Source organism: Apiospora marii (assembly GCF_038362585.1).
Source record: "Apiospora marii strain CBS 49790 chromosome Unknown utg000004l_segment0_segment1, whole genome shotgun sequence".
Classification (NCBI taxonomy): Eukaryota; Fungi; Ascomycota; class Sordariomycetes; order Amphisphaeriales; family Apiosporaceae; genus Apiospora; species Apiospora marii.
In genome coordinates, this window is record NW_027117376.1 from 1,438,679 (window position 1) to 1,465,215 (window position 26,537).

General features: G+C 53.3%; 11 protein-coding genes across 11 annotated transcripts; 4 read left to right on the top strand and 7 right to left on the bottom strand.

Moving 5' to 3' along the window:
- Positions 1–648: 648 nt before the first annotated feature.
- PG985_007403 (cystathionine beta-synthase) lies at positions 649–2,229 on the bottom strand (the record flags this gene model as incomplete). The annotated part of the gene is made up of 1 exon (XM_066827171.1): positions 649–2,229. One exon carries the CDS (start codon positions 2,227–2,229, stop codon positions 649–651), a length of 1,581 nt encoding a protein of 526 aa, XP_066684846.1.
- A 2,033-nt stretch (positions 2,230–4,262) lies between these two features.
- PG985_007404 (serine carboxypeptidase) lies at positions 4,263–5,947 on the bottom strand (the record flags this gene model as incomplete). Its single annotated transcript, XM_066827172.1, has 2 exons — positions 4,263–5,422; positions 5,488–5,947. The coding sequence occupies 2 exons, from the start codon at positions 5,945–5,947 to the stop codon at positions 4,263–4,265; spliced, it is 1,620 nt and encodes a 539-aa protein (XP_066684847.1).
- A 1,347-nt stretch (positions 5,948–7,294) lies between these two features.
- Positions 7,295–8,227, top strand: PG985_007405 (uncharacterized protein; the record flags this gene model as incomplete). The annotated part of the gene is made up of 1 exon (XM_066827173.1): positions 7,295–8,227. The coding sequence occupies one exon, from the start codon at positions 7,295–7,297 to the stop codon at positions 8,225–8,227; it is 933 nt and encodes a 310-aa protein (XP_066684848.1).
- A 367-nt stretch (positions 8,228–8,594) lies between these two features.
- Positions 8,595–9,310, bottom strand: PG985_007406 (40S ribosomal protein uS13; the record flags this gene model as incomplete). Its single annotated transcript, XM_066827174.1, has 3 exons — positions 8,595–8,895; positions 8,967–9,097; positions 9,272–9,310. 3 exons carry the CDS (start codon positions 9,308–9,310, stop codon positions 8,595–8,597), a joined length of 471 nt encoding a protein of 156 aa, XP_066684849.1.
- A 1,567-nt stretch (positions 9,311–10,877) lies between these two features.
- On the bottom strand, positions 10,878–12,254 carry PG985_007407 (DNA-directed RNA polymerase I subunit RPA49; the record flags this gene model as incomplete). The annotated part of the gene is made up of 2 exons (XM_066827175.1): positions 10,878–11,741; positions 11,799–12,254. The coding sequence occupies 2 exons, from the start codon at positions 12,252–12,254 to the stop codon at positions 10,878–10,880; spliced, it is 1,320 nt and encodes a 439-aa protein (XP_066684850.1).
- A 1,206-nt stretch (positions 12,255–13,460) lies between these two features.
- PG985_007408 (uncharacterized protein) lies at positions 13,461–14,077 on the bottom strand (the record flags this gene model as incomplete). The annotated part of the gene is made up of 2 exons (XM_066827176.1): positions 13,461–13,476; positions 13,539–14,077. 2 exons carry the CDS (start codon positions 14,075–14,077, stop codon positions 13,461–13,463), a joined length of 555 nt encoding a protein of 184 aa, XP_066684851.1.
- A 1,567-nt stretch (positions 14,078–15,644) lies between these two features.
- PG985_007409 (uncharacterized protein) lies at positions 15,645–15,998 on the top strand (the record flags this gene model as incomplete). Its single annotated transcript, XM_066827177.1, has 1 exon — positions 15,645–15,998. One exon carries the CDS (start codon positions 15,645–15,647, stop codon positions 15,996–15,998), a length of 354 nt encoding a protein of 117 aa, XP_066684852.1.
- Positions 15,999–20,930: 4,932 nt separating this feature from the next.
- On the bottom strand, positions 20,931–21,387 carry PG985_007410 (uncharacterized protein; the record flags this gene model as incomplete). Its single annotated transcript, XM_066827178.1, has 2 exons — positions 20,931–20,976; positions 21,197–21,387. The coding sequence occupies 2 exons, from the start codon at positions 21,385–21,387 to the stop codon at positions 20,931–20,933; spliced, it is 237 nt and encodes a 78-aa protein (XP_066684853.1).
- A 1,019-nt stretch (positions 21,388–22,406) lies between these two features.
- Positions 22,407–23,096, top strand: PG985_007411 (uncharacterized protein; the record flags this gene model as incomplete). Its single annotated transcript, XM_066827179.1, has 1 exon — positions 22,407–23,096. The coding sequence occupies one exon, from the start codon at positions 22,407–22,409 to the stop codon at positions 23,094–23,096; it is 690 nt and encodes a 229-aa protein (XP_066684854.1).
- Positions 23,097–23,643: 547 nt separating this feature from the next.
- On the bottom strand, positions 23,644–24,072 carry PG985_007412 (uncharacterized protein; the record flags this gene model as incomplete). The annotated part of the gene is made up of 1 exon (XM_066827180.1): positions 23,644–24,072. One exon carries the CDS (start codon positions 24,070–24,072, stop codon positions 23,644–23,646), a length of 429 nt encoding a protein of 142 aa, XP_066684855.1.
- Positions 24,073–24,796: 724 nt separating this feature from the next.
- On the top strand, positions 24,797–26,027 carry PG985_007413 (uncharacterized protein; the record flags this gene model as incomplete). Its single annotated transcript, XM_066827181.1, has 3 exons — positions 24,797–25,307; positions 25,354–25,641; positions 25,696–26,027. 3 exons carry the CDS (start codon positions 24,797–24,799, stop codon positions 26,025–26,027), a joined length of 1,131 nt encoding a protein of 376 aa, XP_066684856.1.
- Between the last annotated feature and the right edge of the window lie 510 nt (positions 26,028–26,537).

Here is a 26,537-nt window from a genome sequence, read left to right on the forward strand (position 1 = left end):
CGCCCTACCAAGTACGACGAGCCCTTCTCGAATATGAAGCTTGTGCCCGGCGGCGGCGTCACGTTGGACATTCTGTTCTTGGCCCTTCTGCACGAGCTGGTGCATGCATACCTCTAGGGCTTCCACGGACGCCGCGGCGTCGAAGCTGGGTCACTCGACGTACGCTTCCCCATATACCGGCATTTGCACACGCAAATTGCGCTGGAGGTGGAGACGTGACGTCCAAACTTTGCTCGGCTGTGACACGCATCGTCAGGGAATAAGAAGCAAATAGATGTAAGGATGAAGAGTTGCCAAAATGCTAATCGCCCAGGTTTGTCATTCTGGCAATCCTTCCTGGTTGGACACTCATTTCACAAGAAAGAAGACTCAAGCTAGGGGTTTGATACATGTCAGTATCCAATAAAATGCATTACAGCGCTCAGCCGGTCCCGTACCATCATTAACCCCTGATGACGTTGAGTCCATCCGCTCTGCTTTCAGAAGCCCTCTCGTCTAGAATACGCGAGTTGATCTAATCTACGTCAAAAGCTGGCATGATACCGCACCACCACCCCCCAAAAACGCCCGTGAATCATATGCGTGTATATATGTATATGGATATCCTCATGAATTCTCTCTTCTCGTCTTTAGTTTCACTTTCATAACCTATGCCTTCTGCTTCACCATCCAGGTAAGCAGATCCACCTTGGTGACGACGGCCAGGGGCTTGCTCAGGACCTTCTCGGCGCCGTTGGCGCTGGCGGGCTCCGTCACGACGGCGGCGCTGTTCCACTCGAAGAACTTGCTGAGCTCGGTGAGGGGCGTGTTCATGGTGATCTCGACAAACTTCCGGCGCTTGCCGCCCTTGCCCTCGCGGAGGTCCGTCACGACCTCGTCCATGCGGCCAAAGTCGAACATGACGTCCTTGACGGGGGTCTGGCCGGTGGCGCGGCCGCGCGAGATGTAGCTCAGCAGGTTGCCCAGGGTGACGAGGCCGACCAGCTTGCCGCCGGGGCCCGCCAGCACGGGCAGCTGATCGAAGCCCTTCTCGCGCATCGTCTCGATGGCCTCGGAGCAGAGGCTGGTCGAGATGACCGAGGTCACGGGCTTGAGGCGCAGGGCGCTGACGGTGGCGCCGGCGTAGGGGTCCTTCTGGTCGGCGACGCTCTCCTTGGCCACGGTCTCCTTGGCGGCCTTGTCGGTCTCGGGGAGCAGGTCGTTGGCGGACAGCCAGTCGTCGTCGGCGAACTTGCTGAGGTAGCTCCGGATGCTATCGGGCAGGACCACGACCACGACGTCGTCCTTGGTGAGCTTCATGTCCTTGGCGGCCTGGATCATGGCGGCCATGGCACTGCCGGAGCTGCCTCCAACCAGGAGACCCTCCTCGGCAATGAGCCGGCGGGCCAACTTGAAACTCTCCACGTCCTCGGTCTTGTACCACTTGTCGACGGCCTCGCGCACCAGGACGTCGGGAAGGAAGTCGTAGCCGATACCCTCGACCTTGTAGGGCTGATCCCGGTGCTCCTCGTTCAGGCTCTCGGGCAGGGCCAGGATACTGCCCTGAGGGTCGGCCGCCACGATCTTGACGTCCTTGTTGTGCTTCTTCAGGCCCTTGGAGAGACCGGTGATGGTGCCTCCCGTGCCGGCGCCGGCGACCAAGCAGGTGACGCGGCCGCCCGTCTGCTTCCAGATCTCCTCGGCGGTGCCGTGCTCGTGGGCGAGCGGGTTGTCCTGGTTCGAGTACTGGTCGAGGATGTGGGCGTTGGGCAGCTCCTTGACGAGGCGGCGGGCGACGCCGATGTGGCTCTCGGGGGCGTCCCAGGCGGCCTGGGTCGGGGTGCGGATGATGGTGGCGCCGAGGGCGCGCAGGACGCTGACCTTCTCGGCGCTCATCTTCTCGGGCAGGGTGATGATGGTCTTGTAGCCCTTGATGGCGCCGACGAGGGCCAGGCCGATGCCCGTGTTGCCGCTGGTGGGCTCGATGAGGGTGTCGCCGGGCTTGATGCGGCCGGAGCGCTCGGCCTCCTCAATCATGCGTAGGGCGATGCGGTCCTTGACGGAGCCGCCGGCATTGAAGAGCTCGACCTTGGCGTAGACCTCGCACTCGAGGCCCAGCGACTGGGGGATCTTGTTGAGTCGGACGAGCGGCGTGTTGCCAATGAGTTCGGTGGCCGAGAGAGCGGTGGCGGGAGGAGGGGGGCGATGGGGGAGCGAGGTTGCGCCGTTGGCGCCGTTGGTGGTGGCCATGGTGAGAAGAGAGAGGACAGTCGTGGACAGTTGGTTGGTTGTTTTACTTATTTTCTCCGGGCGAGTAAAGAGAGGACAAAGTGGTTGAGCAGGTGGTAAAAAGGCAGACAGACAGTTGGTGGTATTCTCTGAGGTGAGCACAGCTGGGGAGCAAAGAAGAAAGGAATCGAGAATCAGTCGACTTTTTGTTTTTCGCCCCGCCAAAGCCGACTTTATGCGAGGAGGTGATCACCCAGGGTCTAGAAGGGTATACACATGCCACTTGGTGGGTCATCCCTGTCCAATTCAGCCCGTATGCTTCCTGGCCAGTCTGCTGGGCCGTCAGCGTTGCACAGGAACCGATCGAATCCGATATGAAAGCCGACGTCCGCTGTAAAGTCGTAGAAGCCGGGCAAAGTCTACCAACGAACAAAGACATACATACCTCACCCTTTCAACCGGCGACAGAGCCATCATCGCCAGGAATCTGAGGTCGGGCTTCATACACGTGCATAATTGCAGCCCACCTATTTGCCTTCGGTAGAAACGTGTTTGTGAAATCGGGCGCTAAAGACCAACACATACTCCGCTGAAGACCCTGACAACGACACTTAGACACACCACCAACACGAACTACCTGTATTACCTCGCAGAAGGGCCGTCCCTCTGACCGACTTCCAAGCAACCGCAAATCCTACTCCAACTCATTTTCACGGTATATCACGCCATAACCAACCACCCATGGGTGATCTTCCAAATACATCGATGAACATGCTACAATGTGCTTCAATTCGGTCGGTGTAAGGCCGGGGCCACTTCCTCAACACCATTATAAGATGTACCGAGGTGTCATTTATGTAAGACTTACAAATGTAAACGGGGGAGCGGCCTTTTCCTCCATACCTGCTTAGTATTTCTTGTGAGCTGCACAATACCGATCCAAATATGCAACTCACCAAACCGTTTGTAATGCCTGAATCAAGTATGTCATTGACTATACGAATACGATGGTGTAAGGCTCTTGCTCAAGCTCCCTCCAGGTTGACGCATCACCTGGACAGGAATCTAACAGTACCTAGCTACCCAAGCAGGTGTTACCAAACCTCCGCGTTGCCAGGCTCTGCGTTACCAACACCAAGCAGCAACACATGGTAAACATGCTTTTCGTGAATGACTTGTGCTTCGTGCCATTGCATTTGGCCGGGAAAGTTCCACCGTACATGTGGGATGTACATAATATATTGGAAGATGGGCAATTACCTAACCCAACAGGCCAACTGATCCAGACTCGAGCCCAGTAGAGTGGACCTCTCTCGCCTTGGGAAGAAAAGTGGCTGGCTGGTGGTCCCACTAAGCCACAACTCCATTTCTTGCACCGAGTTTTCCTTCTCGCGCAAATCGATTTCTTTTATCCCGACCAACATCCTACTCAATTGGATTCTCTATGTTTTCACAAGCTACGATGGCGCAACCCGCAGACCCCGAGTGCATCTCTTATTGCAGAGGACATATCTCTTCAGGAACACAGTCCTAGCTGGCGATGGAAAGGATTGTTGTTAATCCCATCCTCGAGTCAGTAAAGCCAATGGACTTTCGCGAAGGTAGGCACAGAACACAGCCCAGGAGAGGCGTTGACTATGGTCCCTCCTAGTAAAGACAAAACATTGCCTGTGATACGATGAATCAACCCGTCTTCTGCCATGCTCGGTCAGTGTTAGTTTTCCACTTCTGATCTTGAGCTGGATACCTCATCTCGAGTGTACAAGACAAGAGCAAACCCGTGCAACGTTCTTTGAGTGCGGAACCTCCTGGCACCAGCGTCGAGGAATTCGCAATTATTCTGTTGTCACATTTCACAATATATATCCAAAAGTCTTGAAACATATAGAATATCAATATCAATTACCTCCAACATTGGTTATGTAGGGTTCTATCAAAACAGCAATTCGAGTTCCCTTATACCTCTTCGAGGTTCTTCCATCATCATTGTGTGTTGTGAATTTAATAATTCTACGTCTTCATACAGGGTGTCCAACACTTAGGGAAGATGTGATTTAGGCCTTCCACTCGCCACCGATCCATCGGTTGAAGAAATCCAGAGATCCCTTGGGCTGGTTGAAAGGAACCATGTGCCCAGCTTCATAGATGCGCATAAAGGTGAAGTTGCCGCTGGTCTTGACCTGGCCGTAGGCCTTGTCATCAACAGTCAGGTCGGACATCTCGGCGGAGTTGAAATCCTTCTTGCCGTTCCAGACAAGAGCCTCGGTCCAAGCCTGGTTGCCGAGCCAGTTGCAGATGTAATCAGCATCACCGGCGTAGATGAGGACGGGAATTTGCTTGAGCAGATCGGGGACGAGGAGGTGGAATGGCTTGGACCAGTCACCGTTGAAGAGGAAGTTGCGGTTGAGCTCGCTGTTGCAGCTCTCGTAACCAGTAACCTCGGCGCCAAGAGCCTTCATGACCTCAGGCTGGTTAAGGTACGAGGCGATCCAGGCAGACTGGCTGTAGCAGAGGTTCTCGGGGTCCTTGCACTTCTCACGGATATCGTAAACGTTGTATCCAGATCGCTGGAAGGGTCCGATCAGGGCGTTGTTACAGTAGATGGCACTGGGAACGCAGTTCCAGACGCTCTGGGAATCGTAGCAGCCCTGGATAAGAGACTGGCATCGAGGCAGGGCGTTGTCCATGGACTGGCATTCGCCCTCATCCAGGATAGGACCGTAATGGCTACCGTCGTCACCACATGCCATGGGTCGGTACTCCGCGTATTGAGTCTTGGGGTCGGTCAGACCGTTGCCGATGGCAACGCTCTGGAGGTTGATGTTACGGTTCTTGTGGGACAGGATCTCGGAGGCAAAGACGGGAATGTAGTGGCCAGCGTACGATTCACCAGTGATGTGGAATGGCTGCTCAGCGTATTCGGGGAAGTTGTGGAAGAAGAGGGTCAGCAGGGCGTAGATGTCCTTGCTGGCAGCGACGGTGCTGGAGACGGAACCGCCGCTGTATGAGTAGCCAGTGTTGACGGGCTGGTCAATGAAGATGACCGAGGCGTTGCTGTTCCACGAGTAGTCGTTGTACACCAACTTGAGCTTGGAGTCGACGCTGGAGGGGCCGAGCTCCATGAAAAGACCCATCATGGAGGAGCAGCCGGGGCCGCCGTTCAGCCAGAGGACGACGGGGTCGTTCTTGGGATCGTTTCGGGACTCGAAGAACCCTGTTTGCGAGTTTATGGTCAGTATACGATCAGAGCGTGCGGCATCATCGGAAAGAGAGGCTTACAGTAGAACAGGTGCTTGTCGTTGGCCTCGTCATCGAGGTATCCACTGTACTGCTTGACCTTGTCGACGCCCAGAGCCTTGGGGTCAACCTTCTTGGCTCGGAGGTTGTAGGCCTCGAGACTGCCATCAACCTTGCGTTGGTTGACGCCGTTCTTCTCGACCCACATGCCCTGGACATCAGCGCCCTTGACGACGTGATCCCACTCGCTGTCGGGCTTGCGCTTGTGAGGCTTGGGCTTCGTCTGGGCGATCATGTCCTGGGCCTTGTCCATGAAGCCCGGAACCAGCAGGCTCAGCTCATCCCAGAGGCCCTTGGCCTCGGTGGGAATCTGAAGGACATCGTCGACGACCTGGTGGATGGTGTCCTGGATGCCTCCGAGGACTTGCTGCTCCTGGGCAGCCACCGATGAAAGTGCTGCCGACGAGGCGAGCACGGCGGCTAAGGTCTTGGAGATCCCCATGTTGGCCGCGTGACGTATTGGGAAATGGAGAAGCAAACGATGATTTGATGACTACCCAATACAGACGATGGATGGGTAGATAGATAGATGTAAAGTCGGAAGTACTGGATGAGATGGAATGGGAATGGGAATGCGGGTTTTATCAATGAATGCTTGACTAAGTACGTGGGTTGCGCGTTTCGGAGGGAGGGTGCTGGAGCTCCTGCCTTAGCTCTAGCGTCTAGGTTCCTGGAGATAAGCCCAGGAGATGGATCTTGTGACAACAGCCAAGGCCCATACACTACGGGGGCGGATCACAAATCCGGAGACTCGCCTAGCTGCTTCCCATCTACCGACCACCGATCATCCATTTGAAGGCAGCAGCTGTTTGACGAATCAGTGTCAAAACATGCTCACAAGTCGCATTGAAGAATCCGCTTTGCAATTATGCAGTATATGTATCGCAACCTATATCACATCTATATGCAAGCATGGATGCCTACATGTATTCAAAAGACAGCCCTTCAAAAACGAAAGCCCAGCTCGTAGGAGAGGAAGCTCTCTACAAGGCAGGTCGCATGCAAGCTTAAGGAGGTACATAAGTCAGGTACCCCAACATCATTGATCTGCACCAACGCCTGTGCCACAAACACCCACCTCAGCTTCTGCCTGCCTCCCGCCTCCCTATCTCCTGCGTGGTGCCTTGTCACCCGACCAACGTGGCTAGCGGTAAAGTCCCACCAATAGTTCAGAGCCTTGCCCTCTTACGTTTCACGGCTGGTACGGGCTGGACCTGGCTTCAGGGCCATGTCATCATCGTTCGTTTCGATAGCAACCCCCAGTCGGTCGTAATGAGGAAAGCAGATACCAACAACAATAATAAACGGTTGCATCCGTCCTTCCCTGCAGCCAACACTAATCGAATTGCCCCTTTTTAGCAAAGTAATTCCATCATTTAAACCTCACGCATCGATGCCTACAGGTCTCCATGGCCTGGCAGAACTGGCCTGGGACATGCAGGATCAGCACTACCTTGATGGCCAGGCAATCCGGGAGTCCGTGATGATGCAGCTAAAGCCCGTAAGTAGGTCAAGCCACATGTGGCTGTGCAGTCTCGACCCGCAATGAGGTATGCTGCCTCGAATAAAAATATGTGAAGTGAAACCCGGCGTCTAGTGCAGTGCGTGCCCGATAGACCCCTCCATACCAACCTGCCCCTCCATTCAAAACCCAGATATTCTATCCATTATCTGCGACCCAAGGGAGGGAAAAAAAAAGAGGAAGACAAAAGCGACAGACAGAGACAACGAGCGACACTCTGCCAACCCAGCAGCACCCTAGCGAGCAGAACAACTCCTAACCGCCACCATGTCGCGCCAAATAAACCAGCCCAGCAACCAGATCAAGCTCACCAACGTGAGCCTGGTGCGCCTGAAGAAGGGCAAGAAGCGCTTCGAGATCGCCTGCTACAAGAACAAGGTCATGGAGTGGCGCCAGGGCATCGAGACGGACCTGGACGAGGTGCTGCAGATCCCCAACGTCTTCCTCAACGTGTCCAAGGGCCAGACGGCCCCCAAGGAGGACCTGGCCAAGGCCTTCGGCAAGGACAAGCCCGTCGACGACATCATCCTCGACATCCTCAACAAGGGCGAGCTGCAGGTCGGCGAGAAGGAGCGCGCCGCCCAGCTCGAGCGCACCCACACCGAAGTCATCAGCATCGTCGCCAGCAAGCTCGTCGACCCGCGCACCAAACGGGTCTACACCACGGGCATGATCGACAAGGCGCTCGACATGCTCAGCTCGCAGGCGCATCAGGGTACCGGCGACAAGAGCGCCACGGCCAGCGGGACGGGCACACCGGCCACCGGCGACGATGCCGAGGCGAAACCGAGAGCCAAGGAACATGTGTGGACCGGCGTTGTCACTACCAAGAGCGCAAAGAGTCAGGCTCTCGAAGCCATGAAGGCCCTAATTGCGAACCAGCCCATCCCCGTTTCGAGAGCGCGCATGCGACTCAGAATCACATGCTCCACAAACGTATTAAAGCAGGCTGTCAAAGCACCCAAGGCGACCGAGGCAGCAGAAGGAGAGCAAAAGGTGGCACCAGGGACAGTCAAGGACAAGATATTGGGCTACGTCGAGCAGGTCGAGTCACAAGACGTGATGGGGTCAGAGTGGGAAGTAGTTGGTTTCGTTGAGCCCGGTGCCTTCAAGGCCCTCTCGGACTTCTTGGGCAACGAAACAAGAGGCCAAGGGCGAGTCGAGGTGCTGGATATGGCAGTAACTCACGAAGACGAATAGAGCTGGATCCTTTTGCGGTAGATATAGCATGGCTCGGCGTTTAATGACTTCATGGCAGACACTATTTGATCTTAACGAATTTATTTGGCATAGGGCTTAGATACCACCATCCAGTTTCATCGATTATCAACATCACAAACGTGCATCGTTATATCATGGCTTTTGGGAAGACGATGTCTCTTATTTTTGTAGAGTACATCCATCACTGACCGAACCCTTTCCGTAAAGCAAAGTCGCATGAATTCATGACCATACGACACCAATGATGCACGTGTAATTCCAGTCCAGCCTTCACGCCAATATTCTCTGCGCAATGAATGACCAGAGACCATGAAACCACCCTTTTTGCCATAGCATTCGTAACCGTTTAACCACCCTTCTTCTTGGAGACACCGACAGTCCGGCCGCGACGACCAGTCGTCTTGGTGTGCTGACCACGGACACGGAGACCCCAGTAGTGACGGAGACCACGGTGAGCGCGGATCTTCTTGAGGCGCTCGAGATCTTCACGGAGCTTGGAGTCGACACCGTTGGCCAGGACCTGGTAGTCCTTGCCATCGACGATATCGCGCTGTCTGTTGAGGAACCAGGTGGGGATCTTGTACTGGGTAGGGTTCTGGATGATGGTGACGATACGCTCGAGCTCTTCGGAGGTGAGCTCACCGGCGCTGTGAAATTGTATTAGTCCCTGCATTTCCTAATCCGCTGCTGCTGCTCGGTTGATTGGATTCATTCGTACCGCTTGTTCAGGTCGACATCGGCCTTCTTGCAGACCAAGTTGGAGTAACGACGACCGACACCCTTGATGCGGGTGAGGGCGTACATTACCTTCTCTTCACCCTTGACATTGGTGTTGAGGAGACGCAAGATCTGTGGGTGTTCGTGTTAGCCAATCCACTTCTTCCATGATATCTCGCATTGCTCGGCCGCGTAAAGTGCTTGGGATTGGGTGTCGAGAAAAAGTTCCATCGAGTGCCGCCAGCGCGCACGAGGCGGCGCTGATGGGAAACTGATTGCGGGCAATGGAATGGAGGCTAGACTTACGAACTGGAAGTTCGTCTTCTCTCCCGAGACGAGCGACATGATGGGCAACTGTTGGTGGTGAGTTGCCTTTGATTCTTGACTGTCGAGAGAATCACAAGTCACAGAAAAGGTGTGTTAAAATCCGGACTGGGTCTAATTTTCGCAATTGCCAGAAAGTGTGGTGCGCTGCCCCGGCCCCGGAAAAACCCTTCGCAATTTTTGTGCGCCCAAAGTTGGGTGGGGCCGCCCGCAGCCAGACCCACCGAAAACCTGCCTAGGGTCGACTACTAAACCGGTCCTTGCTGCGACCACCTGCAAACTTCTCTCTGTTAGCAGGTGCAGAGCCTTCTACTCCCTATCAACACTATTTTCGGTACTATGGTTGCTACAATTGTCGGGCCATCGCCCGCCAGAAGCTGAAGAAAAACACACTCCGGATCTGCTACAAGCTTCTTGCTTACTACGAGATCGGTGGAAAGCATCATGATGCCGCGCAGTATGCGCTTGCCTGTAAAGCAGATGCTTCATCCAGGCAGGTGGTACATGTAGGTATACCAGGCTTCTAGCCAGCCGGGTTTCTTGGTCCTGTATCGGCGGATATGGATCTCCAACTACCTGAGGGCTGGCTCTTCTTTGCTCTTCTTTCCTTGTATCCTTACCCCTTCCAAGAAAGTTCTTGACAAGCCCGGACGAACACTGGGCGGCCTATGATGAAAGAAATCAAAACTCTTGATTAGATTATATTCTATGTGAGATTCATACACTGAAAATTCTGAGGCCTGTTGGACTACCTGGGGGTTTGTTCAAATCGTGTTTAACACGCTGAACCTTGATAGAAAGCTAGCTCTTGAAGTAATACGAATATTGTAATAAGAACTCCTGGCCGTGTCCAGTCTCCTATATTATATGTGTCTGTAGATATGATTTGGAGTACTGTAGGTGAATACATCCATATAAACTGAGGTTGTTCAAGTCGGCCTCTAGGTTGAAGACATTGTACAGTGTCACTCCTCAACAAGTATTCAACGTACAGTTGTCACGAAGACTCGAAATTACAAACGTACAGCTGGCTTAATGGAATGGCGAATTTGGTCATTGGTGCCAGAGTCGGACCTAGCCATCAGTGTCTTCCGTAGCAGTGCAAAGTATCGCTACATTTGATGATCGCACATTACTAGAGCGACAGGTAAGTCCGTCTGCAGAACTGCCAGCGTAGTACCATGGCATCTTTCCGTACACCCCCTGTATTAGGTGACTGTCCACAACGAAATAGTCAGCAATGAGACAGGCAGTGGGATGACTGGCAACGGGATAAATTGGTACAATCAGATGGCGAATGGACAATTGGATATATGGCAACATGATACAAAGCACATGTGGGAACGTACACGGAGTAGCTGGCAATAGGATGACCAATAGTAACAAAGTCAGCGGCTCTGTTATCAAATGCAAGTGCTAAAATTCATTACTCCTGCCATCACTATTGACCTAACGGTTCTCTCGTTGATGGCGATATCCTCTTAAACGCCTAAGCAATGATTTTTTAAGCCAGTTGGAATATCATCAATCACGTGGATGCCCAATCCATGCGCCAGTCGTCTCATGCCCTCGCCCCTCGGTAGTACTTCTATCGGCGGGCCCTGGCAAAGCGAATTGTAGGAAATTCCAGGGGAAGTGCCAATTTGGCCACTTGCACCTTTCCTTTGCCTCCAGCTGGATCCTTCCGAATCATCATTTTGCCGCCTATTTGCTTGAAGTACTGGGTGAATTCCTTCTCGGTCATACTAAGATCGAAACGGATAGCCTCAGTATCGAATTCGTAGTTTTCCAGAATGGAGACGAGAGCGCAGCAGTAAGTCTTCAACAGATCCGTGTGAAACTTGCGTACTTCGCCGCCCTCCGAGAATTTCCGTCGGATACTGTCGATGAGCTGCACCGGGGCCGGGTCCAGGAGCTCCTGCAGCTTCTTTCGGTCTGGGAGCTTGAAAGAGCCTCGGTCTTTTCCTTTCCGCATGTTCTTGGAAATGGTAAGGAGACAGCTCAGGTAGCGCAGTATACGCAGATTCCGGACTGGGTGAAGACTTCTGGCAACATTCCAGAAGCTCTCGGAAACATATTTGTTCGGGTTCGTAAGGGGGCTCTGCTTCTTGGCAATATCTTGCCAATCTTTGACAGGGATCGAGGAGAGAAGATCGGCACCGATGAGCTCTTCGGGCTTGTAGACGTCCTGAATCTCAGTGGCGTCGAAGTTTCCGGGAGGTACCGGTTTGGACTGGTCGGCGGTTGCCTGGAGCTGCTCTCTTGACGCAATACCTCGTGCGGCATCCGATATCGAATCCATAAGGGCCATGGAAGAAGAATCAAGCGTAGTGACGCCTTCCACATTCGATCTGCCCGGTCCAATAGCATTTTCTGTAATAGAGGCGATCGCTTTCTTCGCTTTCTTGGTACCGAACTCCATGCCGAGGGTGTTTCGCTGCTCTGTCATAGTCTACAAGGCGGTTAGTCAGCAGCAAGAGAGAAGGGGGCCGGCGTGGGGGAAGCATACCCTGAATGCAGCGTCTTCCGCACTCTCCTCTGGAGCCTTCTGTGCCTTGGGCGTTACGCGCATCGTCATTTTCTTCGCCTGAATCACATCGAGCTTTCCTGTAGCAGGATCGAAGACGCCGATGTAATGGGCAAGATGCGAGTCAACCCCACCATCTCCATCTTCTTTCGCAGTGTAGTCGACCCGGTCGGTGCTTGCATGCAGCATTAACTCCGGCGGCGATGCCTTCTTCGACTTCTTCTGGCTCGGCGCGGGTTTGGTGTATGCCTGGAAGCTGAGGTTGGGCAATTTCGTGAGGCCGGGGATCGATGCGACAACGGGTGCGCACTCGCGGGCAGTTCGTACAGAGTTGACCTTGACGATCTGCGGCGCTGCTGCTGGTGCTTGACGAGACTTCTTCACCTTCTTCTCTTTGCTGGAGGGAGCGCCCTCGTCTATCTTGCGCTTGCTTCCCATGTCGGCGGTTTGACTGACGTCGTCGTATTAGGATGCGGAATTGTCAGGTCAATCAGTAACTGTACTTCAAAAAATAATTTTTGGAGCAACAAATTCTGCCGCCTGCCGCCTTCAATTGGCAATGCACCCCTGTCGGCGGTGAGTTCTTCTGTGGGGTGGCTGCAGATGGTGGGATGTGTGGGGCAGTATGTATGTGCCAATTGCTTTCTTTACTTTGAGCTGTAAAACTTCTAGGTCAGTCATGTCAGTATTGCTCACTGTACCTCATGGGCACCTAGGGAGAACGCGTTATTATTCGTTTAAACATTTTTTCGCCGTGTAACCTGGAGTAATCTCGCTTAGTCTAGAGTAACTGGCTCAAGGGCAGCTGGAATAACTGCATGTATGTAGCTACTGGCACCCGCAGCGTTGACATTCTAGCTGCGGCGGAATAGCTGGCAATGCAATGGTTGGCAACGAGTTAACTGAACGGCCTGCAAAAACCATATCCAGTAGTGAAGCATGCGGAGCAGTACTAGCAGACGGTGCACCAGGAATCGAATACCCGAGCGAACGTTGAAAATAACAAAACGCCTGCTTGGTTTCTCGTTAATCGTACAGTTGAAGTTGTATATAATATCCTACCGCCTAAGGCAACCATGGTCTACGCCGAAGGAGAGTGAGTTCGCGAATTGCATTCTCCCGCAGATGGAGAAAACAGAACTGATGAAGACCGGGATATCCGAGTGGGCGGCATACTCGAGGTTCCCGACCAAGGAGAATGGTGACTTGGGACTGATATTCGACTTCAGGCCGGTGAACTCGGTCACGGCGAAGCCGCAATGGTCAGTTCATAAGTGCTCCAGCCGTCAATTCGGTATACAAGTTTAAGTGGTCATGAGAAAACAGCTTGGTAATGATACATATTCATTGCTGTCAAGAAGATAGCCCGTTTCTGTCGCTCTTACACTGCCTAGTATTTCTTCTCGCTTATAAATACAGTTTCGACGGCAATATGCCATATAGCATTCAGGCCATGTAAATGGATCCAGAGCTCCTAAGATCGTACAATTCTGCACTCAATATCAGATACGAAGGGGACAAGCACTCTAGTCCCCAAACTCCGGCGCTTATCAGCAGCCAGTGAGAACTCTTGCGCAACAACAAACCCGTTTCCCTCTAACGCCATGCGATTTCCAAGTCAATATGATAGGTAGTATGCTTTTGTCAGCCCGCCTTTTTTCTAAGGCCAGGGTTAAAGCGAGATAGATGTTCTCAAAAATGGTTTGACACCACTCGAGCAACCTTGGGGGCGTTCGGGAGCGCCTGCACAGGACCTCCCTCCTGATCCGACTCCTCCCAGGCACCTCCCGCGGCGCATCACGGGTCAGCGAACTGCTGAAGCGCGGATGCGTCTCGCGGCGGTCGCTGCCGTGCGAGCGGGTGGCAGACAAGGAGGCGCCGTCGACGCTAGTATTGCGCGACGCGCAAGGGCTAATCCCGCTCAAATGGCTATGAGCGCCGTGGCTCGTCCGGCGCGGCCGCCTGCTGCTGCCAAAGCTGAAGGCGAAGGCGTTGAGGATCTTCTGGTGCTCCAGGTTTTGCTGCGTAAAGGGCCGGTCCAGGTGGGCGTAGTTGCCGCCACCGCCCCTGGAGGAGGATGTCTTGTCCTTCTTGGAGGACCGAAATCCCGTTAGAGTTCGTATGAAGCGCGACGGCGACTTGGAGCCTGGCTCTTGGCCCTCGCTGTCGGGGGTGACGGTGCCTGTGCCTGCTGACGTTTCATTCTCGCCGGAACTCGTGGACGGTTTCCGTCCATGGCTCCACCATTTGCTCTTGGCCATGATAGGGAAGATATGCAGAGAAGTAGCTGGTTAAAGGATGAGACGAAAGCAACGAGTAATGGAGGAAGGTTTTGGTTCGAAACCGAGGCCGAATTTGGTTCGATATGTTCGATTCACAGAACGACGTTCAGTCTGGTGATGTTTGTTTGCGAGCCGTTGCACGCCTCGGCAGGCGAGTGTAGGTCGAAGACATTGATTGTTAAAAGCGAAACGGGGGGAGAGTGAAGAAGTTAAGTTTTACTCCCTCCCCAGCAGCAGCAACAGAGGGATTGACATCTGCCAGACGTGTGCGCTCTCTTCAAGCATACTTCCAGTGTGTATGGGGTTCGTACTACCGTACTACGTAAGGTCGCGGGGAAGGTTTACGGGGGTTCGGGGTCACAGTCATGCACGATGGCGTCACTCCTATTGGACCCCCAATTGCCCTATCTGCCCGGGCGAATCAGCAACCGAGCATTTCCCCGTCCGCTTACGGTCAGCTGTTGGCCGACAGCCACTCCAACAGCCAAGGTTCTTGTAGTCTAGATGCTAACGAGGGGTCGGGGTGGTTGCCAGAGCCGAGCTGGCGTGACTACTGTAGAATCGCGTTGTGGTGGTGCTAGTATTACGTACGGTTCTGAGGTCGACGGCCGCCCGTTCCCACCAGTGCGTCTCCGTTGTCGGTAAATGGTTTCCCAAGGTGTTGGAATGGAACGGCGTTGAACTATGAAGCGAACTTCCTCGGGGGTTTTCGGATGACAAACCCATATTCCGGTCCATAACTCGGCCGTACGTAGTATGGATACTTGGCGCCTACAGAAAGGAGCAGAACATCACCGTCGTGATTGTTCTAAACACATGTAATCATTTTGGACGGGATCGGTTCACCAAAACAACAAGTCATTATCATTGTCATTGCTTCTGACCGTTGAACTTGTCTGAACTATCTTCTTGACCTCGCAACGGGGGAGTCTGGGCAACTCGGGTACGTGCTGTTGAGGTTGTTAGTATGGGCCGGCTTAAAGTTACTTCTGTGACAGTTTCTCTAAAAAGTTGTACGTACGTCGCTGGGGAGACACGATATATTGACTTTCCGAAGCTAGTTGGTATATGGTTCGAACCGTTATGCACCTGCTTGGAGTTTCGGGTTTCTTGCTTCGTTCTGGTTCTGCCCCCTTTGGGCCCTTTGCGACGCCGGACCAATCTCACCATAGTCACTGGCCGGTCATTCGCCTCACCACCACCAAGAAAAAACTACTGTATTGTAGGGCTGAACGCCATACATGTCTAGGCTGGTGTTAGATGCCTTCACGTGGTGTAGTACAGCGACAATCACGTTGACTAGCCCCCGACAGAGAAGCCAAACCATGGCCCGTTGGCGCCCGGTCCTTACTCGGGTCAGCCCCCTTTCTCGCAACTGTCGAGCAGATAGATACATGCTCATGGCTTTGAACGTCCTTTTTGCCCACGCGGGTATGAAGCACCCGCGAGCTGTTGCAAAATGCGCCCGCACCGCGTCGCTCACACCGATACGCTACGGCAGTGTTCCTCGGCGGCTGAGGAGATAGGGGAGTATCAGCACTAAACAATGCCAAATTCATCCCATGCTTCCGCCTCACCCTACGCAGACCTGCGCTCTCCCAAGGCGAATAGTCGAGCAATAGTCATAGCCACTGCCCAGCACGCTCAGATGACGTTATGCATGGTTTGGATGGGTTTCTTCCCCCGAGAGAACAAAGAACACGGCTCCTCGTGGCTCTCAGACCAAGTTCGTCTCGCTCGAGTCACACCATCCAACGGTATTTGTCGTCCCTCGACACGAATCAAACACTCTTCTGCCGCTGTGGTTGGCTGGAGTTTCCTCGGCCTGGCTGCATATGCCGGGGAGTATGCGCCGTGCGCCCAGGTTCGTCTTGTTTACATGACATGGGAAGGAGACTGAATCATCCGAAGACGCATAGTGGGCTACGTCAACGGCGACTGGGGAATTTTGCGTCCGGTACACTGTTATGCCAGCACGATTTAAGTCCGCCGAGCCATGCTTGGCAAAGGATACTAGTCATCGGCAACGTCAAGTCTGTTTTGAAAGTATTTCATTTGGCACGGCGGGCCTACCAAAAGGGAAACGGAGCGGCTTTTGGTTTGTGTTGCTACTCAGAGCCGTGGTTCACTGCTGCTTCACGGCGACTGGGCATCCGATGAACGCATCTAACGCGGCCGAAGGCATCATCGCAACGCTCTTCTGACGTTCAGCCGCGGCTCTACATGACACTTTTCTTCTGGTATATAGATGCAGGGCAGTCAGCCTCTCCAATAAACATTATCTCTACTCGGCATCACATCTCACTCCATCCATTCTATCAGGCTCACAGCTCAGTGCTCTCTCAACTTCTTCTCTGCTTTTGACACCGTCTCAGTCGATCTTGAGGCCAACCATACACTATGTGCTCTCCCCAACAAAAGGCTCTATCTGACGGTGTATGCCGGCATCCACCGTCATATACAAGCCTAGTCTTGCTGAATCTGGTCTCGTTAGTCTATCCGGGGGCGGCTGGTGGCCACCTTGTCCGTCGACCGGCATATCATCAAGAAGACCCTGGGCCTTCCGCAATACCACCATGAGAAAGCCGAGGTGGATCAATCCCAAATCATTCACGGACCTGCAATATCTCTGCCCGTCGAGCTCATCCGCCGCCTAGGGGTTCGGATCGGACTTGGACATAGCTCGAGTCTCCGGATTATCCAGAGATACCACTGCTGCCACCTGCTGGAGCACAACAGCTCCGATTTCTATCGTATTGTTCGCGATGGGGTCTTTCTATTTCGTCACATCGTCGCATAGCTACAATGTTATGCCTGGCTGATATCATTTATTGTCCTACGCTCACTCATCGACTCCATCATGGATGTCCACTTTCTCCTCCGCCAGATCTACCATAGGCGCACCACATTCTCTAATGCAATTTTGCATACACCACCCGTTTATCATACTCTCATTCGTGGCCTCTGAACATGGCTATGCATTACAGAGTTCTCCATATGCCAGAAGCAACCCGACACTCGTTTTTTATCGTCCTCGAAGCTTCCCGACCCTGGGTCAAGCTCAACCACGCTCGTTTACAGTGAGATCCAATGCTGGAATCACTCTTCCACCATGCTCACTGGCATTACAACAATCACTTACGACACTCGCTACAATAAAAGACGCTCGCTATAACACACACTCGCTACATCAGTAGTCATTCGTTACATCAACAGACACTCGCTATAACACTCGCTACAACGACACACATTCGCTACTACACACTCGCTACATCACACATTTGCTACAACGATAGGCATTCGCTATGCAATACACATTCGCTACATCAACTCACATTCGTTACCGACTCACATTCGCTACACAACATGCGTTCGCTGTGAAATAGACACTCGCTACATCAACAGACATTCGCTACATCAACAGACCTGCTACGACGACGCTCATTCATACCAACCAGACATTTGCTACTTCAACGCATTTGCCATTTCAACACACTCACTACACGTCTTTAACCAAGCACTTGCTACAAGCACACACTCACTTCAATCTCACGCTCGCTTACGCAATACACTCGTTTATGCACCAGCTTACTCCTATAGCGCTTGCTATCATGACACTCGCTTCAACAAGGCACCCACTTACACGAAGTACAAACCAGTTCGCAACGCTCACTTCTTGAATATTGGTTTCTTCAACATTGCCTTCACTGATACGCTCGCTTATTCGACACTCCTTTAACGCTACATTCGCTCCCACGAAGTTTACTTCTACAACATTCACCTCGACGTCATTCGCTTCAGTATCACATTCGCTTATACAGCCCAGCCATTCGTGCTACCACCTTCGCTTCCACAACCCCGCTTCAACAACACTCGTTTCAACAACACACTCGCTTTCAAAACACTCATTTCAAACGACATTCGTTTTCATGCCAACGGACCACCTCTCTGGTCACACACTCTCGCTAGACAACACCAACTTCCAGCCCCGATCTGGGCCTTCTGTCGCTATTGCACATCGACATGGCCTGCCTCTCTCGTTTCGGGCAGTACAGTCGCCCACTCCTTTTTTCGCCCCTATCACGAGGGGCGCTCTACTACACTCGTTTTCGAAAAGATCACGCTCTCTACCAAACGTCACCTGATCTTTGGGACCAGTACCATCACATTCACTACCCCAAACGGTGTTCCTATGCATCGCCACCACTTTCGCTACCTGCTATTAAGCCAATCCGCTCCCCACTTCGATCTCGCCTGACTGAGATCACCACGTTCTTTACTGTTGTTCCCTCACAGGGACACACCCACATTCGCTATCCTTCGACTCGTTTCGGGATATCAAAAGGCCCAGACGCCCTTCGTTCAACCGTCTGGTCCCCAGGCATTACTTTCTTTTCCCAGTTCCTTAGGGGACGTTTCTCTCGCTCGACACCACACAAAGCCAGCACACGCTGCCCTAGAACTGTAGCATACCGCAGTTCTAACACTCTCTTTCACTTCTCCACGCTGCCATACCAATGGCAGCTTACTTTATTCTTTCAATTCTTCATTTACCTTTTTTCCCCCACGGCTACGGGACTGGCACCTCAGTCCCATCCATTCTTTTCTGCCTCCTATTCTTCAGGACAATAACCACGCTCGCTCATCTTCGAACCAGCATGGAAATCCTGGCCATCGGGGATCGTCAACACATTCGTTACTCAAGTCTTTTCGACTTGACTGGTGTTGGGAAACCAAATGCAACGTATCACACACTCTCTCACTTTCTATTCTTCTTCGGGCGTATAAGGAGCTTAAGCTCCCATCGTCCCGACCCTTTCTGAGGCCAGAAAAGCCTACCACCAGGAAACACACCTACTTCCAAGTGCCACTCATTCCCACTTTCCGTAACACAGCACGCATGGAAGCGTCCCTATATTCCACCCACGCAGGCTACCCCATGCCATTTCCCTTCTGAAGGACGCTTTTTTCGTCCATTTACTTCATTATACATATTTTCTTCTGGGCTCACTTAGAGCATCTCAGCATTTCTCGGCGTCTTTCTTGGTATTGGCGGTTACGGGTTGCAATTTCAAAGTTGTGATGGAGGATTTTGGGCTACCTTTCTCTAGGCATGCTACCTACCTAGCTTTAATACAATCAAATGAAACAAGTTCCAAGTACAGGCAGACTGCCCAAGAACCAGGACCCGATGATATAGATAGCAGCCCGGGATTTTGCTGTTCACATGCAACTCGAGTACATGCATTGTCTGGTGGTAGTTGCAAGAACGGCCCGAGAGCGCTTCGTTGCGCAGGCCATGCGACTCGAGAGCAATCTTCGGCTTATGACGGTCAACAATAGGTACCGTCTCGACAAGACAGACAGGACTACTAGCCACAGCGTGTGGTTCTTGGCCTGGGCTCATGTTCATCCTATTTGTTGCCTTCCAGAATATCAGATGCCAAATCTAATGTTCCTCGTACTGCGACTGTAATAAGCGAGCCTACTGTTAGGCGAGGGAAAGATGTCAACAAGTTCTATCCCTCTCCGTAGCCTCAGATCATTAACCTAGCAATGGTATGTTGATGGCAGTCATACAGTGCTCGTACTCGTGAATTATCCCATAATAGCTAACGGGAAACAAACCCCATTTCCAGGTAGAACCAACCAATCTGGACGGATTGCGAACAGCTTCCATAGCAAGTCAAGATGTGGAAAAGCTTGACTATTTGATGGGTTGCCGTAATCTGCACAAATTGAGATAAACCCAGTCCGTTCCCCATCCCCGTTTGCATATTTACATGCACGTATATCCGCCATGCTCCACGGAGGGGGAGGGGCAGGTGGAGAGTAGGTGGTGATTGATAATGATGCACAAATGGGACATTTTGCCGGACTGGCAGGTGGAGGGTGTGCAAAATAGTCCAATATCACAGGGCAAAGGCCAGAGTAATTGATTCGGAGTGAGGCAAGTCGGCCGGGCATGATTCAGTCGCCAGTCAGTACTGGCGATTTGGTATACAATGTAGAGACATCGACATCACACGGGACAGGCCAATTGCCAAGCCTCTACCCAACAGTCGTCAACGTCCAGAGACGGCCATCCATAAAATCATGTCACTCTTCATGATTATTTCAGTGATTATTCTAGAGTTGTACGAGCGTTATTTGGCGTTTATGGCGTTAATCCGGGGCCAGAACGGTGGCACTTTCGTTCTGTTATGTCGTCCAGACAAGCTTTAGGTGGGAGCCTCGTGCCTTCTGTGGCACGCGACCACCAAACCAACATTTTCGAATCACGAACAATAATTATCACGGGAGCAGGAAGAAAAGACTAGTGGTTTTGTGTTTGTCATCAGAAGCAAGCATTGTCAATTGACTGCTTAATAGAACCCATTCCATTTTCCGGTTCCGTCATGGTCGTGAAATCTCAGCAGATATTGCTTCCGAGAATCGTGTCGTAACACTCTGGTGACTGCCCGATGATGCTTGACCAGTTGCCCTTCCATACAAGCTCTATCCATAATCGCTTCAATTCCTTCCCTCAATTCCAAGTCCTGACAGCTTCCCATTCCAGGTGATGCATCGATCTTGTGGTGCGTGAAGATGACGTCATATTCGTTGACTGGTGGTTTGGTCGACAAGACCTAATTGGCGAGAGAATGTTGTGGAAATGGATCAATCATGGATGCCGTTCATTTGTGGTGGGAGAGACGACTGTGATCGAGTAGTGACGAGGCGTTTACTTGCTGCGGAGGTTGTTAGCGGCCTGATACAGGCAAGCGATGGCGTGGTTGTTTTGGTGACTTACGATCTGGCTCTCATCTTTCTTCTCTTACGCTTGAGGCGTCTAACGCGCTTCTTTCTCCACTTGGCTCTCATCGTGAACGACTTGACTGCAGAAGGTGATGATGGTTAGCTCGAGCTCTGGGCGGGACAGATGACGTCGGGTTTTTGGTGTAGTGCGGAATTGGCGTTTGTGGAGGGGCGCAAGCTGCAATCACCCAGGGAATTGTGCGAGGCCAATTCCCGTAGCGATGAGGATGCAATGCAGCAAAGGCATTGAGGGCATTGGATTGACCATAGGCCAATGGCCGGTGAAGGGATCGTACTTACTGTAGTTTACGATGAAGGTTGGTGATGAGGAGGAAAGACCAAATTTCGTGCTTCGAGAGCGGGCAAGAATTACCTATGTAGGTCCAAAATCCAAATGCGCCGGGCTTTCGTGGGTGGTGGGGTCCGGCAAAAGTTTTGGCCGGGCACAGGTAGGGTTGCGAATCTGGACTTCGTGCGGGGCTTTTGTGCATGCTGGGAGCTCCTTCCCTGTAAACCAACCCCAATGACCTCAATCTTAGGCAACTTGAGGTAGCACAGGTACTGCGCATTACGTACATGCCAACCTGCCGAAACGTCAAGCAGCTCCTAGGCAAGCACAACGTTTCATGCAAAACGGCATATCGTCGGATAATTGGCCAGTCCAATGGCCCGAGGCGCTCGTGACCTGTATTTCGCATTTCATACGTAAGTTACGTCGACTACCAATTTTTAGGAGGCAGGCAGGTCAATTGGAAGTGGTGTAGAAGCTTCATATTAGTGTCGCGGCAGCAATGGTCGTTGTTGATCAACGTCATCGCTCGTTCCTGCCTTACATGCGCTTTAGGTAGGTAGGTTAGGAGCTCTAGCTCGCTCTTGCCAGCAAGTCGCTGAAATCAACATTCATTTTCATGATATTGCGAATAGGGGTTACACATTCATCGCAAAGTTCAATGTTGCAAATTCCATGGTAGCCCAGGTGCCCTCTGAATTTATACCTAGTATGCTTGATACATGGATTAGGCGGCTAACAGCCGTGTACGCCAGAGTGGTCTCCCAGTGGACACCATCAATTGTCTGCCAGCTTTCACGGCATCTTCATGGCCGAGTAGGATTCCATAAGTGACCAGTCTGGGATTCCCGGTCGTTTGGTTCCCGAGCTGCCAATGGAAACGTACTTAGTACTGGCCTCAAGTTGGTGGCCGAGCAATTGTTGAGAGCTTTGCCCGCCTTTGAACCCATTGTGCATAGGGTACTGCCGTCTTTGTCGATGCAGCCACATCACGAAATGCGCGAAAACGGCTGTTGTCTTAGCCCGTCATGGCGTCCTTTGTGAGCAGTACCCCCTTTGACGCCATTCATCGGGACTGCTTGCGTACTGCGCATATATTGCGTCGCCCGGTGAGCCCTTGTCCCGAGAAGATGTAGGCGAAGCAGCTAGAACCAACCTCGTCGAGATTGGGGTTCGAAAAAGGCATCATTTTCATCGTAGAAGTCGTTGTTCGAAAACAGGATGTCGATTGCCTCCTCCTCCACCCCCGGTTCGCCCGAACCTACTCGAGCGGAATTCGAGCAAGAGTTCAGTGAGGACCAGCAGCCAGCCGCAGACGTAGCCGCACGTGGACGTCAGATCTCGAACCCCGAGTTCTCCTGCCTCCGCTGCGAGGCCAAGGGCATGAGGTGCGGCTTCACCAAGTTCGCGGTCGGGCAGGACCTGGACCCCATGTGCTCGCGCTGCGTGCGGGCCGGAGCCAAGTTCTGCATCAAGCAGCGGCTCCCGCGGCCCGGGTGCGGCGAAGGACGCACCATGTACATCGACCCCCGGATCGGCGACGGCGACTACGACCGGGAGGAGGTCCTCGCCATGATCGACGACTTGTGGCAAGGCCCTCAGAAGTCCACGTTCGGCGGTACTCCGATCCGGGCCAGGGACGTCCATGGCTGGGCCCTTCCGGCGCATCCCAAGGCCGACCGGTTTGCCCGGTTCGACAAGCTCGAGGAGAAGGCGGAAGCGGAGGAGGAGACTGAGCCTGTCACGCCCACGAAAGGAGACCCAGCGTCCGCTGCTCCGCCAAGCGGAGAGCAGCTGCGGAAACAGCGCGAGGAACGACGTAAGAAGCTAACCCCCAGGGGAGAGAAATGTGGGAGACTGGGCCGAAAGCGCGGCCCAGAGCTGGGGGAAGGTGTTGCCCGCCCGGATTAACAAGAGTAAGACCCAGATCCCGATACTGCAACAGACTGTCGCGGCTAAACGTGCTCAGCATGATCTCGAGTGGGATGCGCTCTGTGCCGAATTCGAAGCGCATGACCTCCGGCCTCCCTCCCCGGAAGAGAAGCCGGAGCTAGAGACGGCGGAAAGCGCCATCTTGAGGGCGAAGCTCAAGCACTACCAGATGCGACGGACTCACCTGACTGAGGCGCTGGAAGCGAAGCGTCCGGCGACAGAGGATTAGTGGTTCTCTTGCTTCGGAAACATGATGTACGAATAATGCTGTATATGGATAAGGTAGTATATATATTAGGTCCTTAACATTACCGATACAGATCTCATATTTCCTCCCTCATTCGATTATCATATCTATAACTATGTAACGGATGACTTGGGATAGCACGTACAATGTACGTATTTAAGAAGCCACCGGGGCTTTTATTTTATGAGAACCTACCTCTCTATAACCTAGTACTTACCAAAACCATCTCCAACACCTTATGTGCACCTATTCTCACTCTCCAAACAACCATCAACCTACCTATTTCTCAGTCTCCGATTTGGCAGCCGCCGACAAGGCCAACAGCCGCTCCTTCCGAGTCTCCTTCCACTTCAACTGCATACTCCGCGAGACGACGTGTCCCACCGAGTCCCTCGCCCACTTGAGCCCCTTGGCCTCGATCGCCGCCACCCGCTCCTCCAGCAGCCCGCTGCAAAAGAAGGAATCGCAATGAGGGCAGCTCGCCGTGGCGTTGGCATCCCACGGCTGCAGACACACCAGACACTTACCTCCTGTCTCTGCCTTTCCCTCGCCCTGAACAGGACATTTGGGGCAATCCCATCGCCCGTCGTCCGTCCGGTCGAGGGTGTAGTCGCGGACGTAGCCGAACTCGTGGTCGCAGGGGTAGGCCACGTGGCCCACGAGCACGTCGCAGCCGGCGGCTTTGAAGGCGGAGATGGTAGACGCCATATTCACGGTACAGCGTCTTCGAGAGTCTTTGGAGGTGTCCGAGTGAAGCAGAGTCGATGTGCTTTTGGTTTTTGGGTTTCAGACAGGGGTGACAGCAAACAGGCGTTCCTAATTTATAGATCCGAACAACGTCTTGTTCGCATAGTCTCATTGTTATGATTTGTGTCCGACGGTTCATTATTGTTATCAAGGATCGATGCTGACTCTACAAAGGGGGGCTTAATCACAGGGAAACCGTGACAAGGCCATACACTGGACTATGACGTAAAACTGCGAATGAATTATCATACACAACAAAGGCCTGGCACTCACTCACACGCAACGTGAAGGCAACACCTAAGCACACTTTAACAATGAGACTTCATTTTACACGAATTTGTAGACACCCAAAAATGGACATGGTTGTGCCCGGGGCAGCAGAGAAGGCGAAGAGCACGCATATCGCAAGTGAAGCACCACCGCTTTAGCCATTCCAGTCAAATCAGAACACTCTTCAATTCCATCAGAGCCGCAAATTGTTTACATGATCTCATAATAATCTGACATAAAATTCGTACAAGACATCGCCGTCCTCCATGTCCTTTCCGTTCCTCCATAAGCTTCATCCAGTATCATAAACAGTATCCATCCACCTCAACCTTGTATCCCCCCTCGTCATTCCGACACAAGTCCAATCTGCCCACTAGTCCTCCCTCAAGCGAAAATCTTCTTGAAAACACCCCGGATGCCGCCCGCAGGGGCCTGCTTCTTCTTCGCCTCGGACTCTCTGTGCCTCAGGCGTTCCTCGCGCCGCCGATGCCGCTCCTCTTGCGGCGGCGGTGGCCGCGAGTCCTCTTGCGGTGGCGGTGCCTCGCGTCTCCGATGTCGCTCTTCATGCGTCGGCCGCGAGTCCTCGGGGGGTGGTGGCGGCGGCGCTGCCGCAGCTTCTTCAGGCGGCGAGGACCGGCGGTGGTGGTGCCTCCGGGGCGAACCCGAGGAAGGCTCACGGTGCCGATGGGATCTCGAACGGGAAACCCCGTCCGTCTTGGGCGGAGCGCTGTCGCGTGGTGGCATGCTCGACCGCTTTGAATGTTCCGAGCGGGGCGAGTCCTTCGAAGAGCGCGAAAGAGGCGCCGGGTCGACAGAACGCGAGACCGCGGGCGGCGTCACGTTGCTCTCCCCTGTTAATCTGCTGAAGAAACTCTTCTGGGGGGAGTGGCCGGAACAGCGCCGGCATCTTCCCTGGTTGGCGGGCGGTCAGACTTCGAGGAGTGGCTGTGTGAGTGACTGTGTCTCCTCGAGCTGCGATGAGAATGGGTCCGGTCGCTCGTGGGAGCTTCCGGGTCGTTGGTCTTCGCATCTCGCTCCCTGTTGCTCCTCTCCTTGGCGCGGCGCTCGTTTTTGCGTCGCTCGTGGGCTTCTTGCTCTTCGGGGGTTCGCTCCTTTCTGCTCCGCCGTTCGTCCCGGCTTCTTTCATGGTCGGTTTGTTCTTCAGCAGCCCGCTGAGCGGCGGCTTCCCTAGCTCGCCGCTCCTCCTTTCGCTTCTCATGCTCCTCTTTACGCTTCTCATGCGCCTCCTGCTCCTCAGGGGTTCGCTCCTTTCTCCTGGAGTGGTCTTTGCTTGAGTGGTCTCTGCTGGAGTAGTCTTTGCTAGTGCGATCTCTGGTAGTGTGATCCCTGCTGGCATGATCTCTGCTAGAGTGGTGATCCCGGGTGTTCTCAAACGAAACACCGCTGTCCTGTCTCTTCCGAGTGCTGCGCTGGGCGACCAGCTCAGACTCCGGAGGAGCGCCATCGCTACCAGACCGGCTATGCCTGTGGCGATGCTGAGTGCCGCCGCTCTCGCCGCTCTTGCTCTCCGACGAACGGGAAGAGCGGTGGCTGTGGCGGCGGGAGCTGCGACGGTCACTGCTGTGAGGGGACTTGCCTTCATCGTCTGTGGAGAGGAGGTCAGTAACAGGCACCGAAACGTTTGAAAAATCAACGGTGTGATTCCCTGCCACCCCGGGTGCCGTGACACTCTCGTCAGACGCTATAGACTGGTGGTGGTGCAGTGCTGTCGCGATACGGGAACTACCCGGCTCGTCGGTGTCCCGACGCGGGCTCAGTTCCCGCGCCGCGGCATATATAACTACTGCGGCAGCCACTTCCTCCTCTGCCCTTTTGGTCCTCTTCCTGTGTTGCCTTCTTAAACTTCGTGCACGACCCAATGCCTTTGCTTTGGGGTCCGATAGATCTGGAAGGACCACTACCGGGGTTTCTGCTCGCGCGTCCAGTAAAGAAGACGGATCGGACTTATTCATCTGCGGATGTGCTGTTGACAAGTCGACCTCTGTTGGAGTGCCAAAAGGATCCGAAGTTGGACTGGTAGACTCTACGTTTGTCCTGGCTGCGTGATTCTGTTCAAAGTTAGTAAACCGCTCTAATAATGGCAATTCGCATGGACACACCCGATGAGGCTGCGATTCCTGGGTCAACTCACTAAT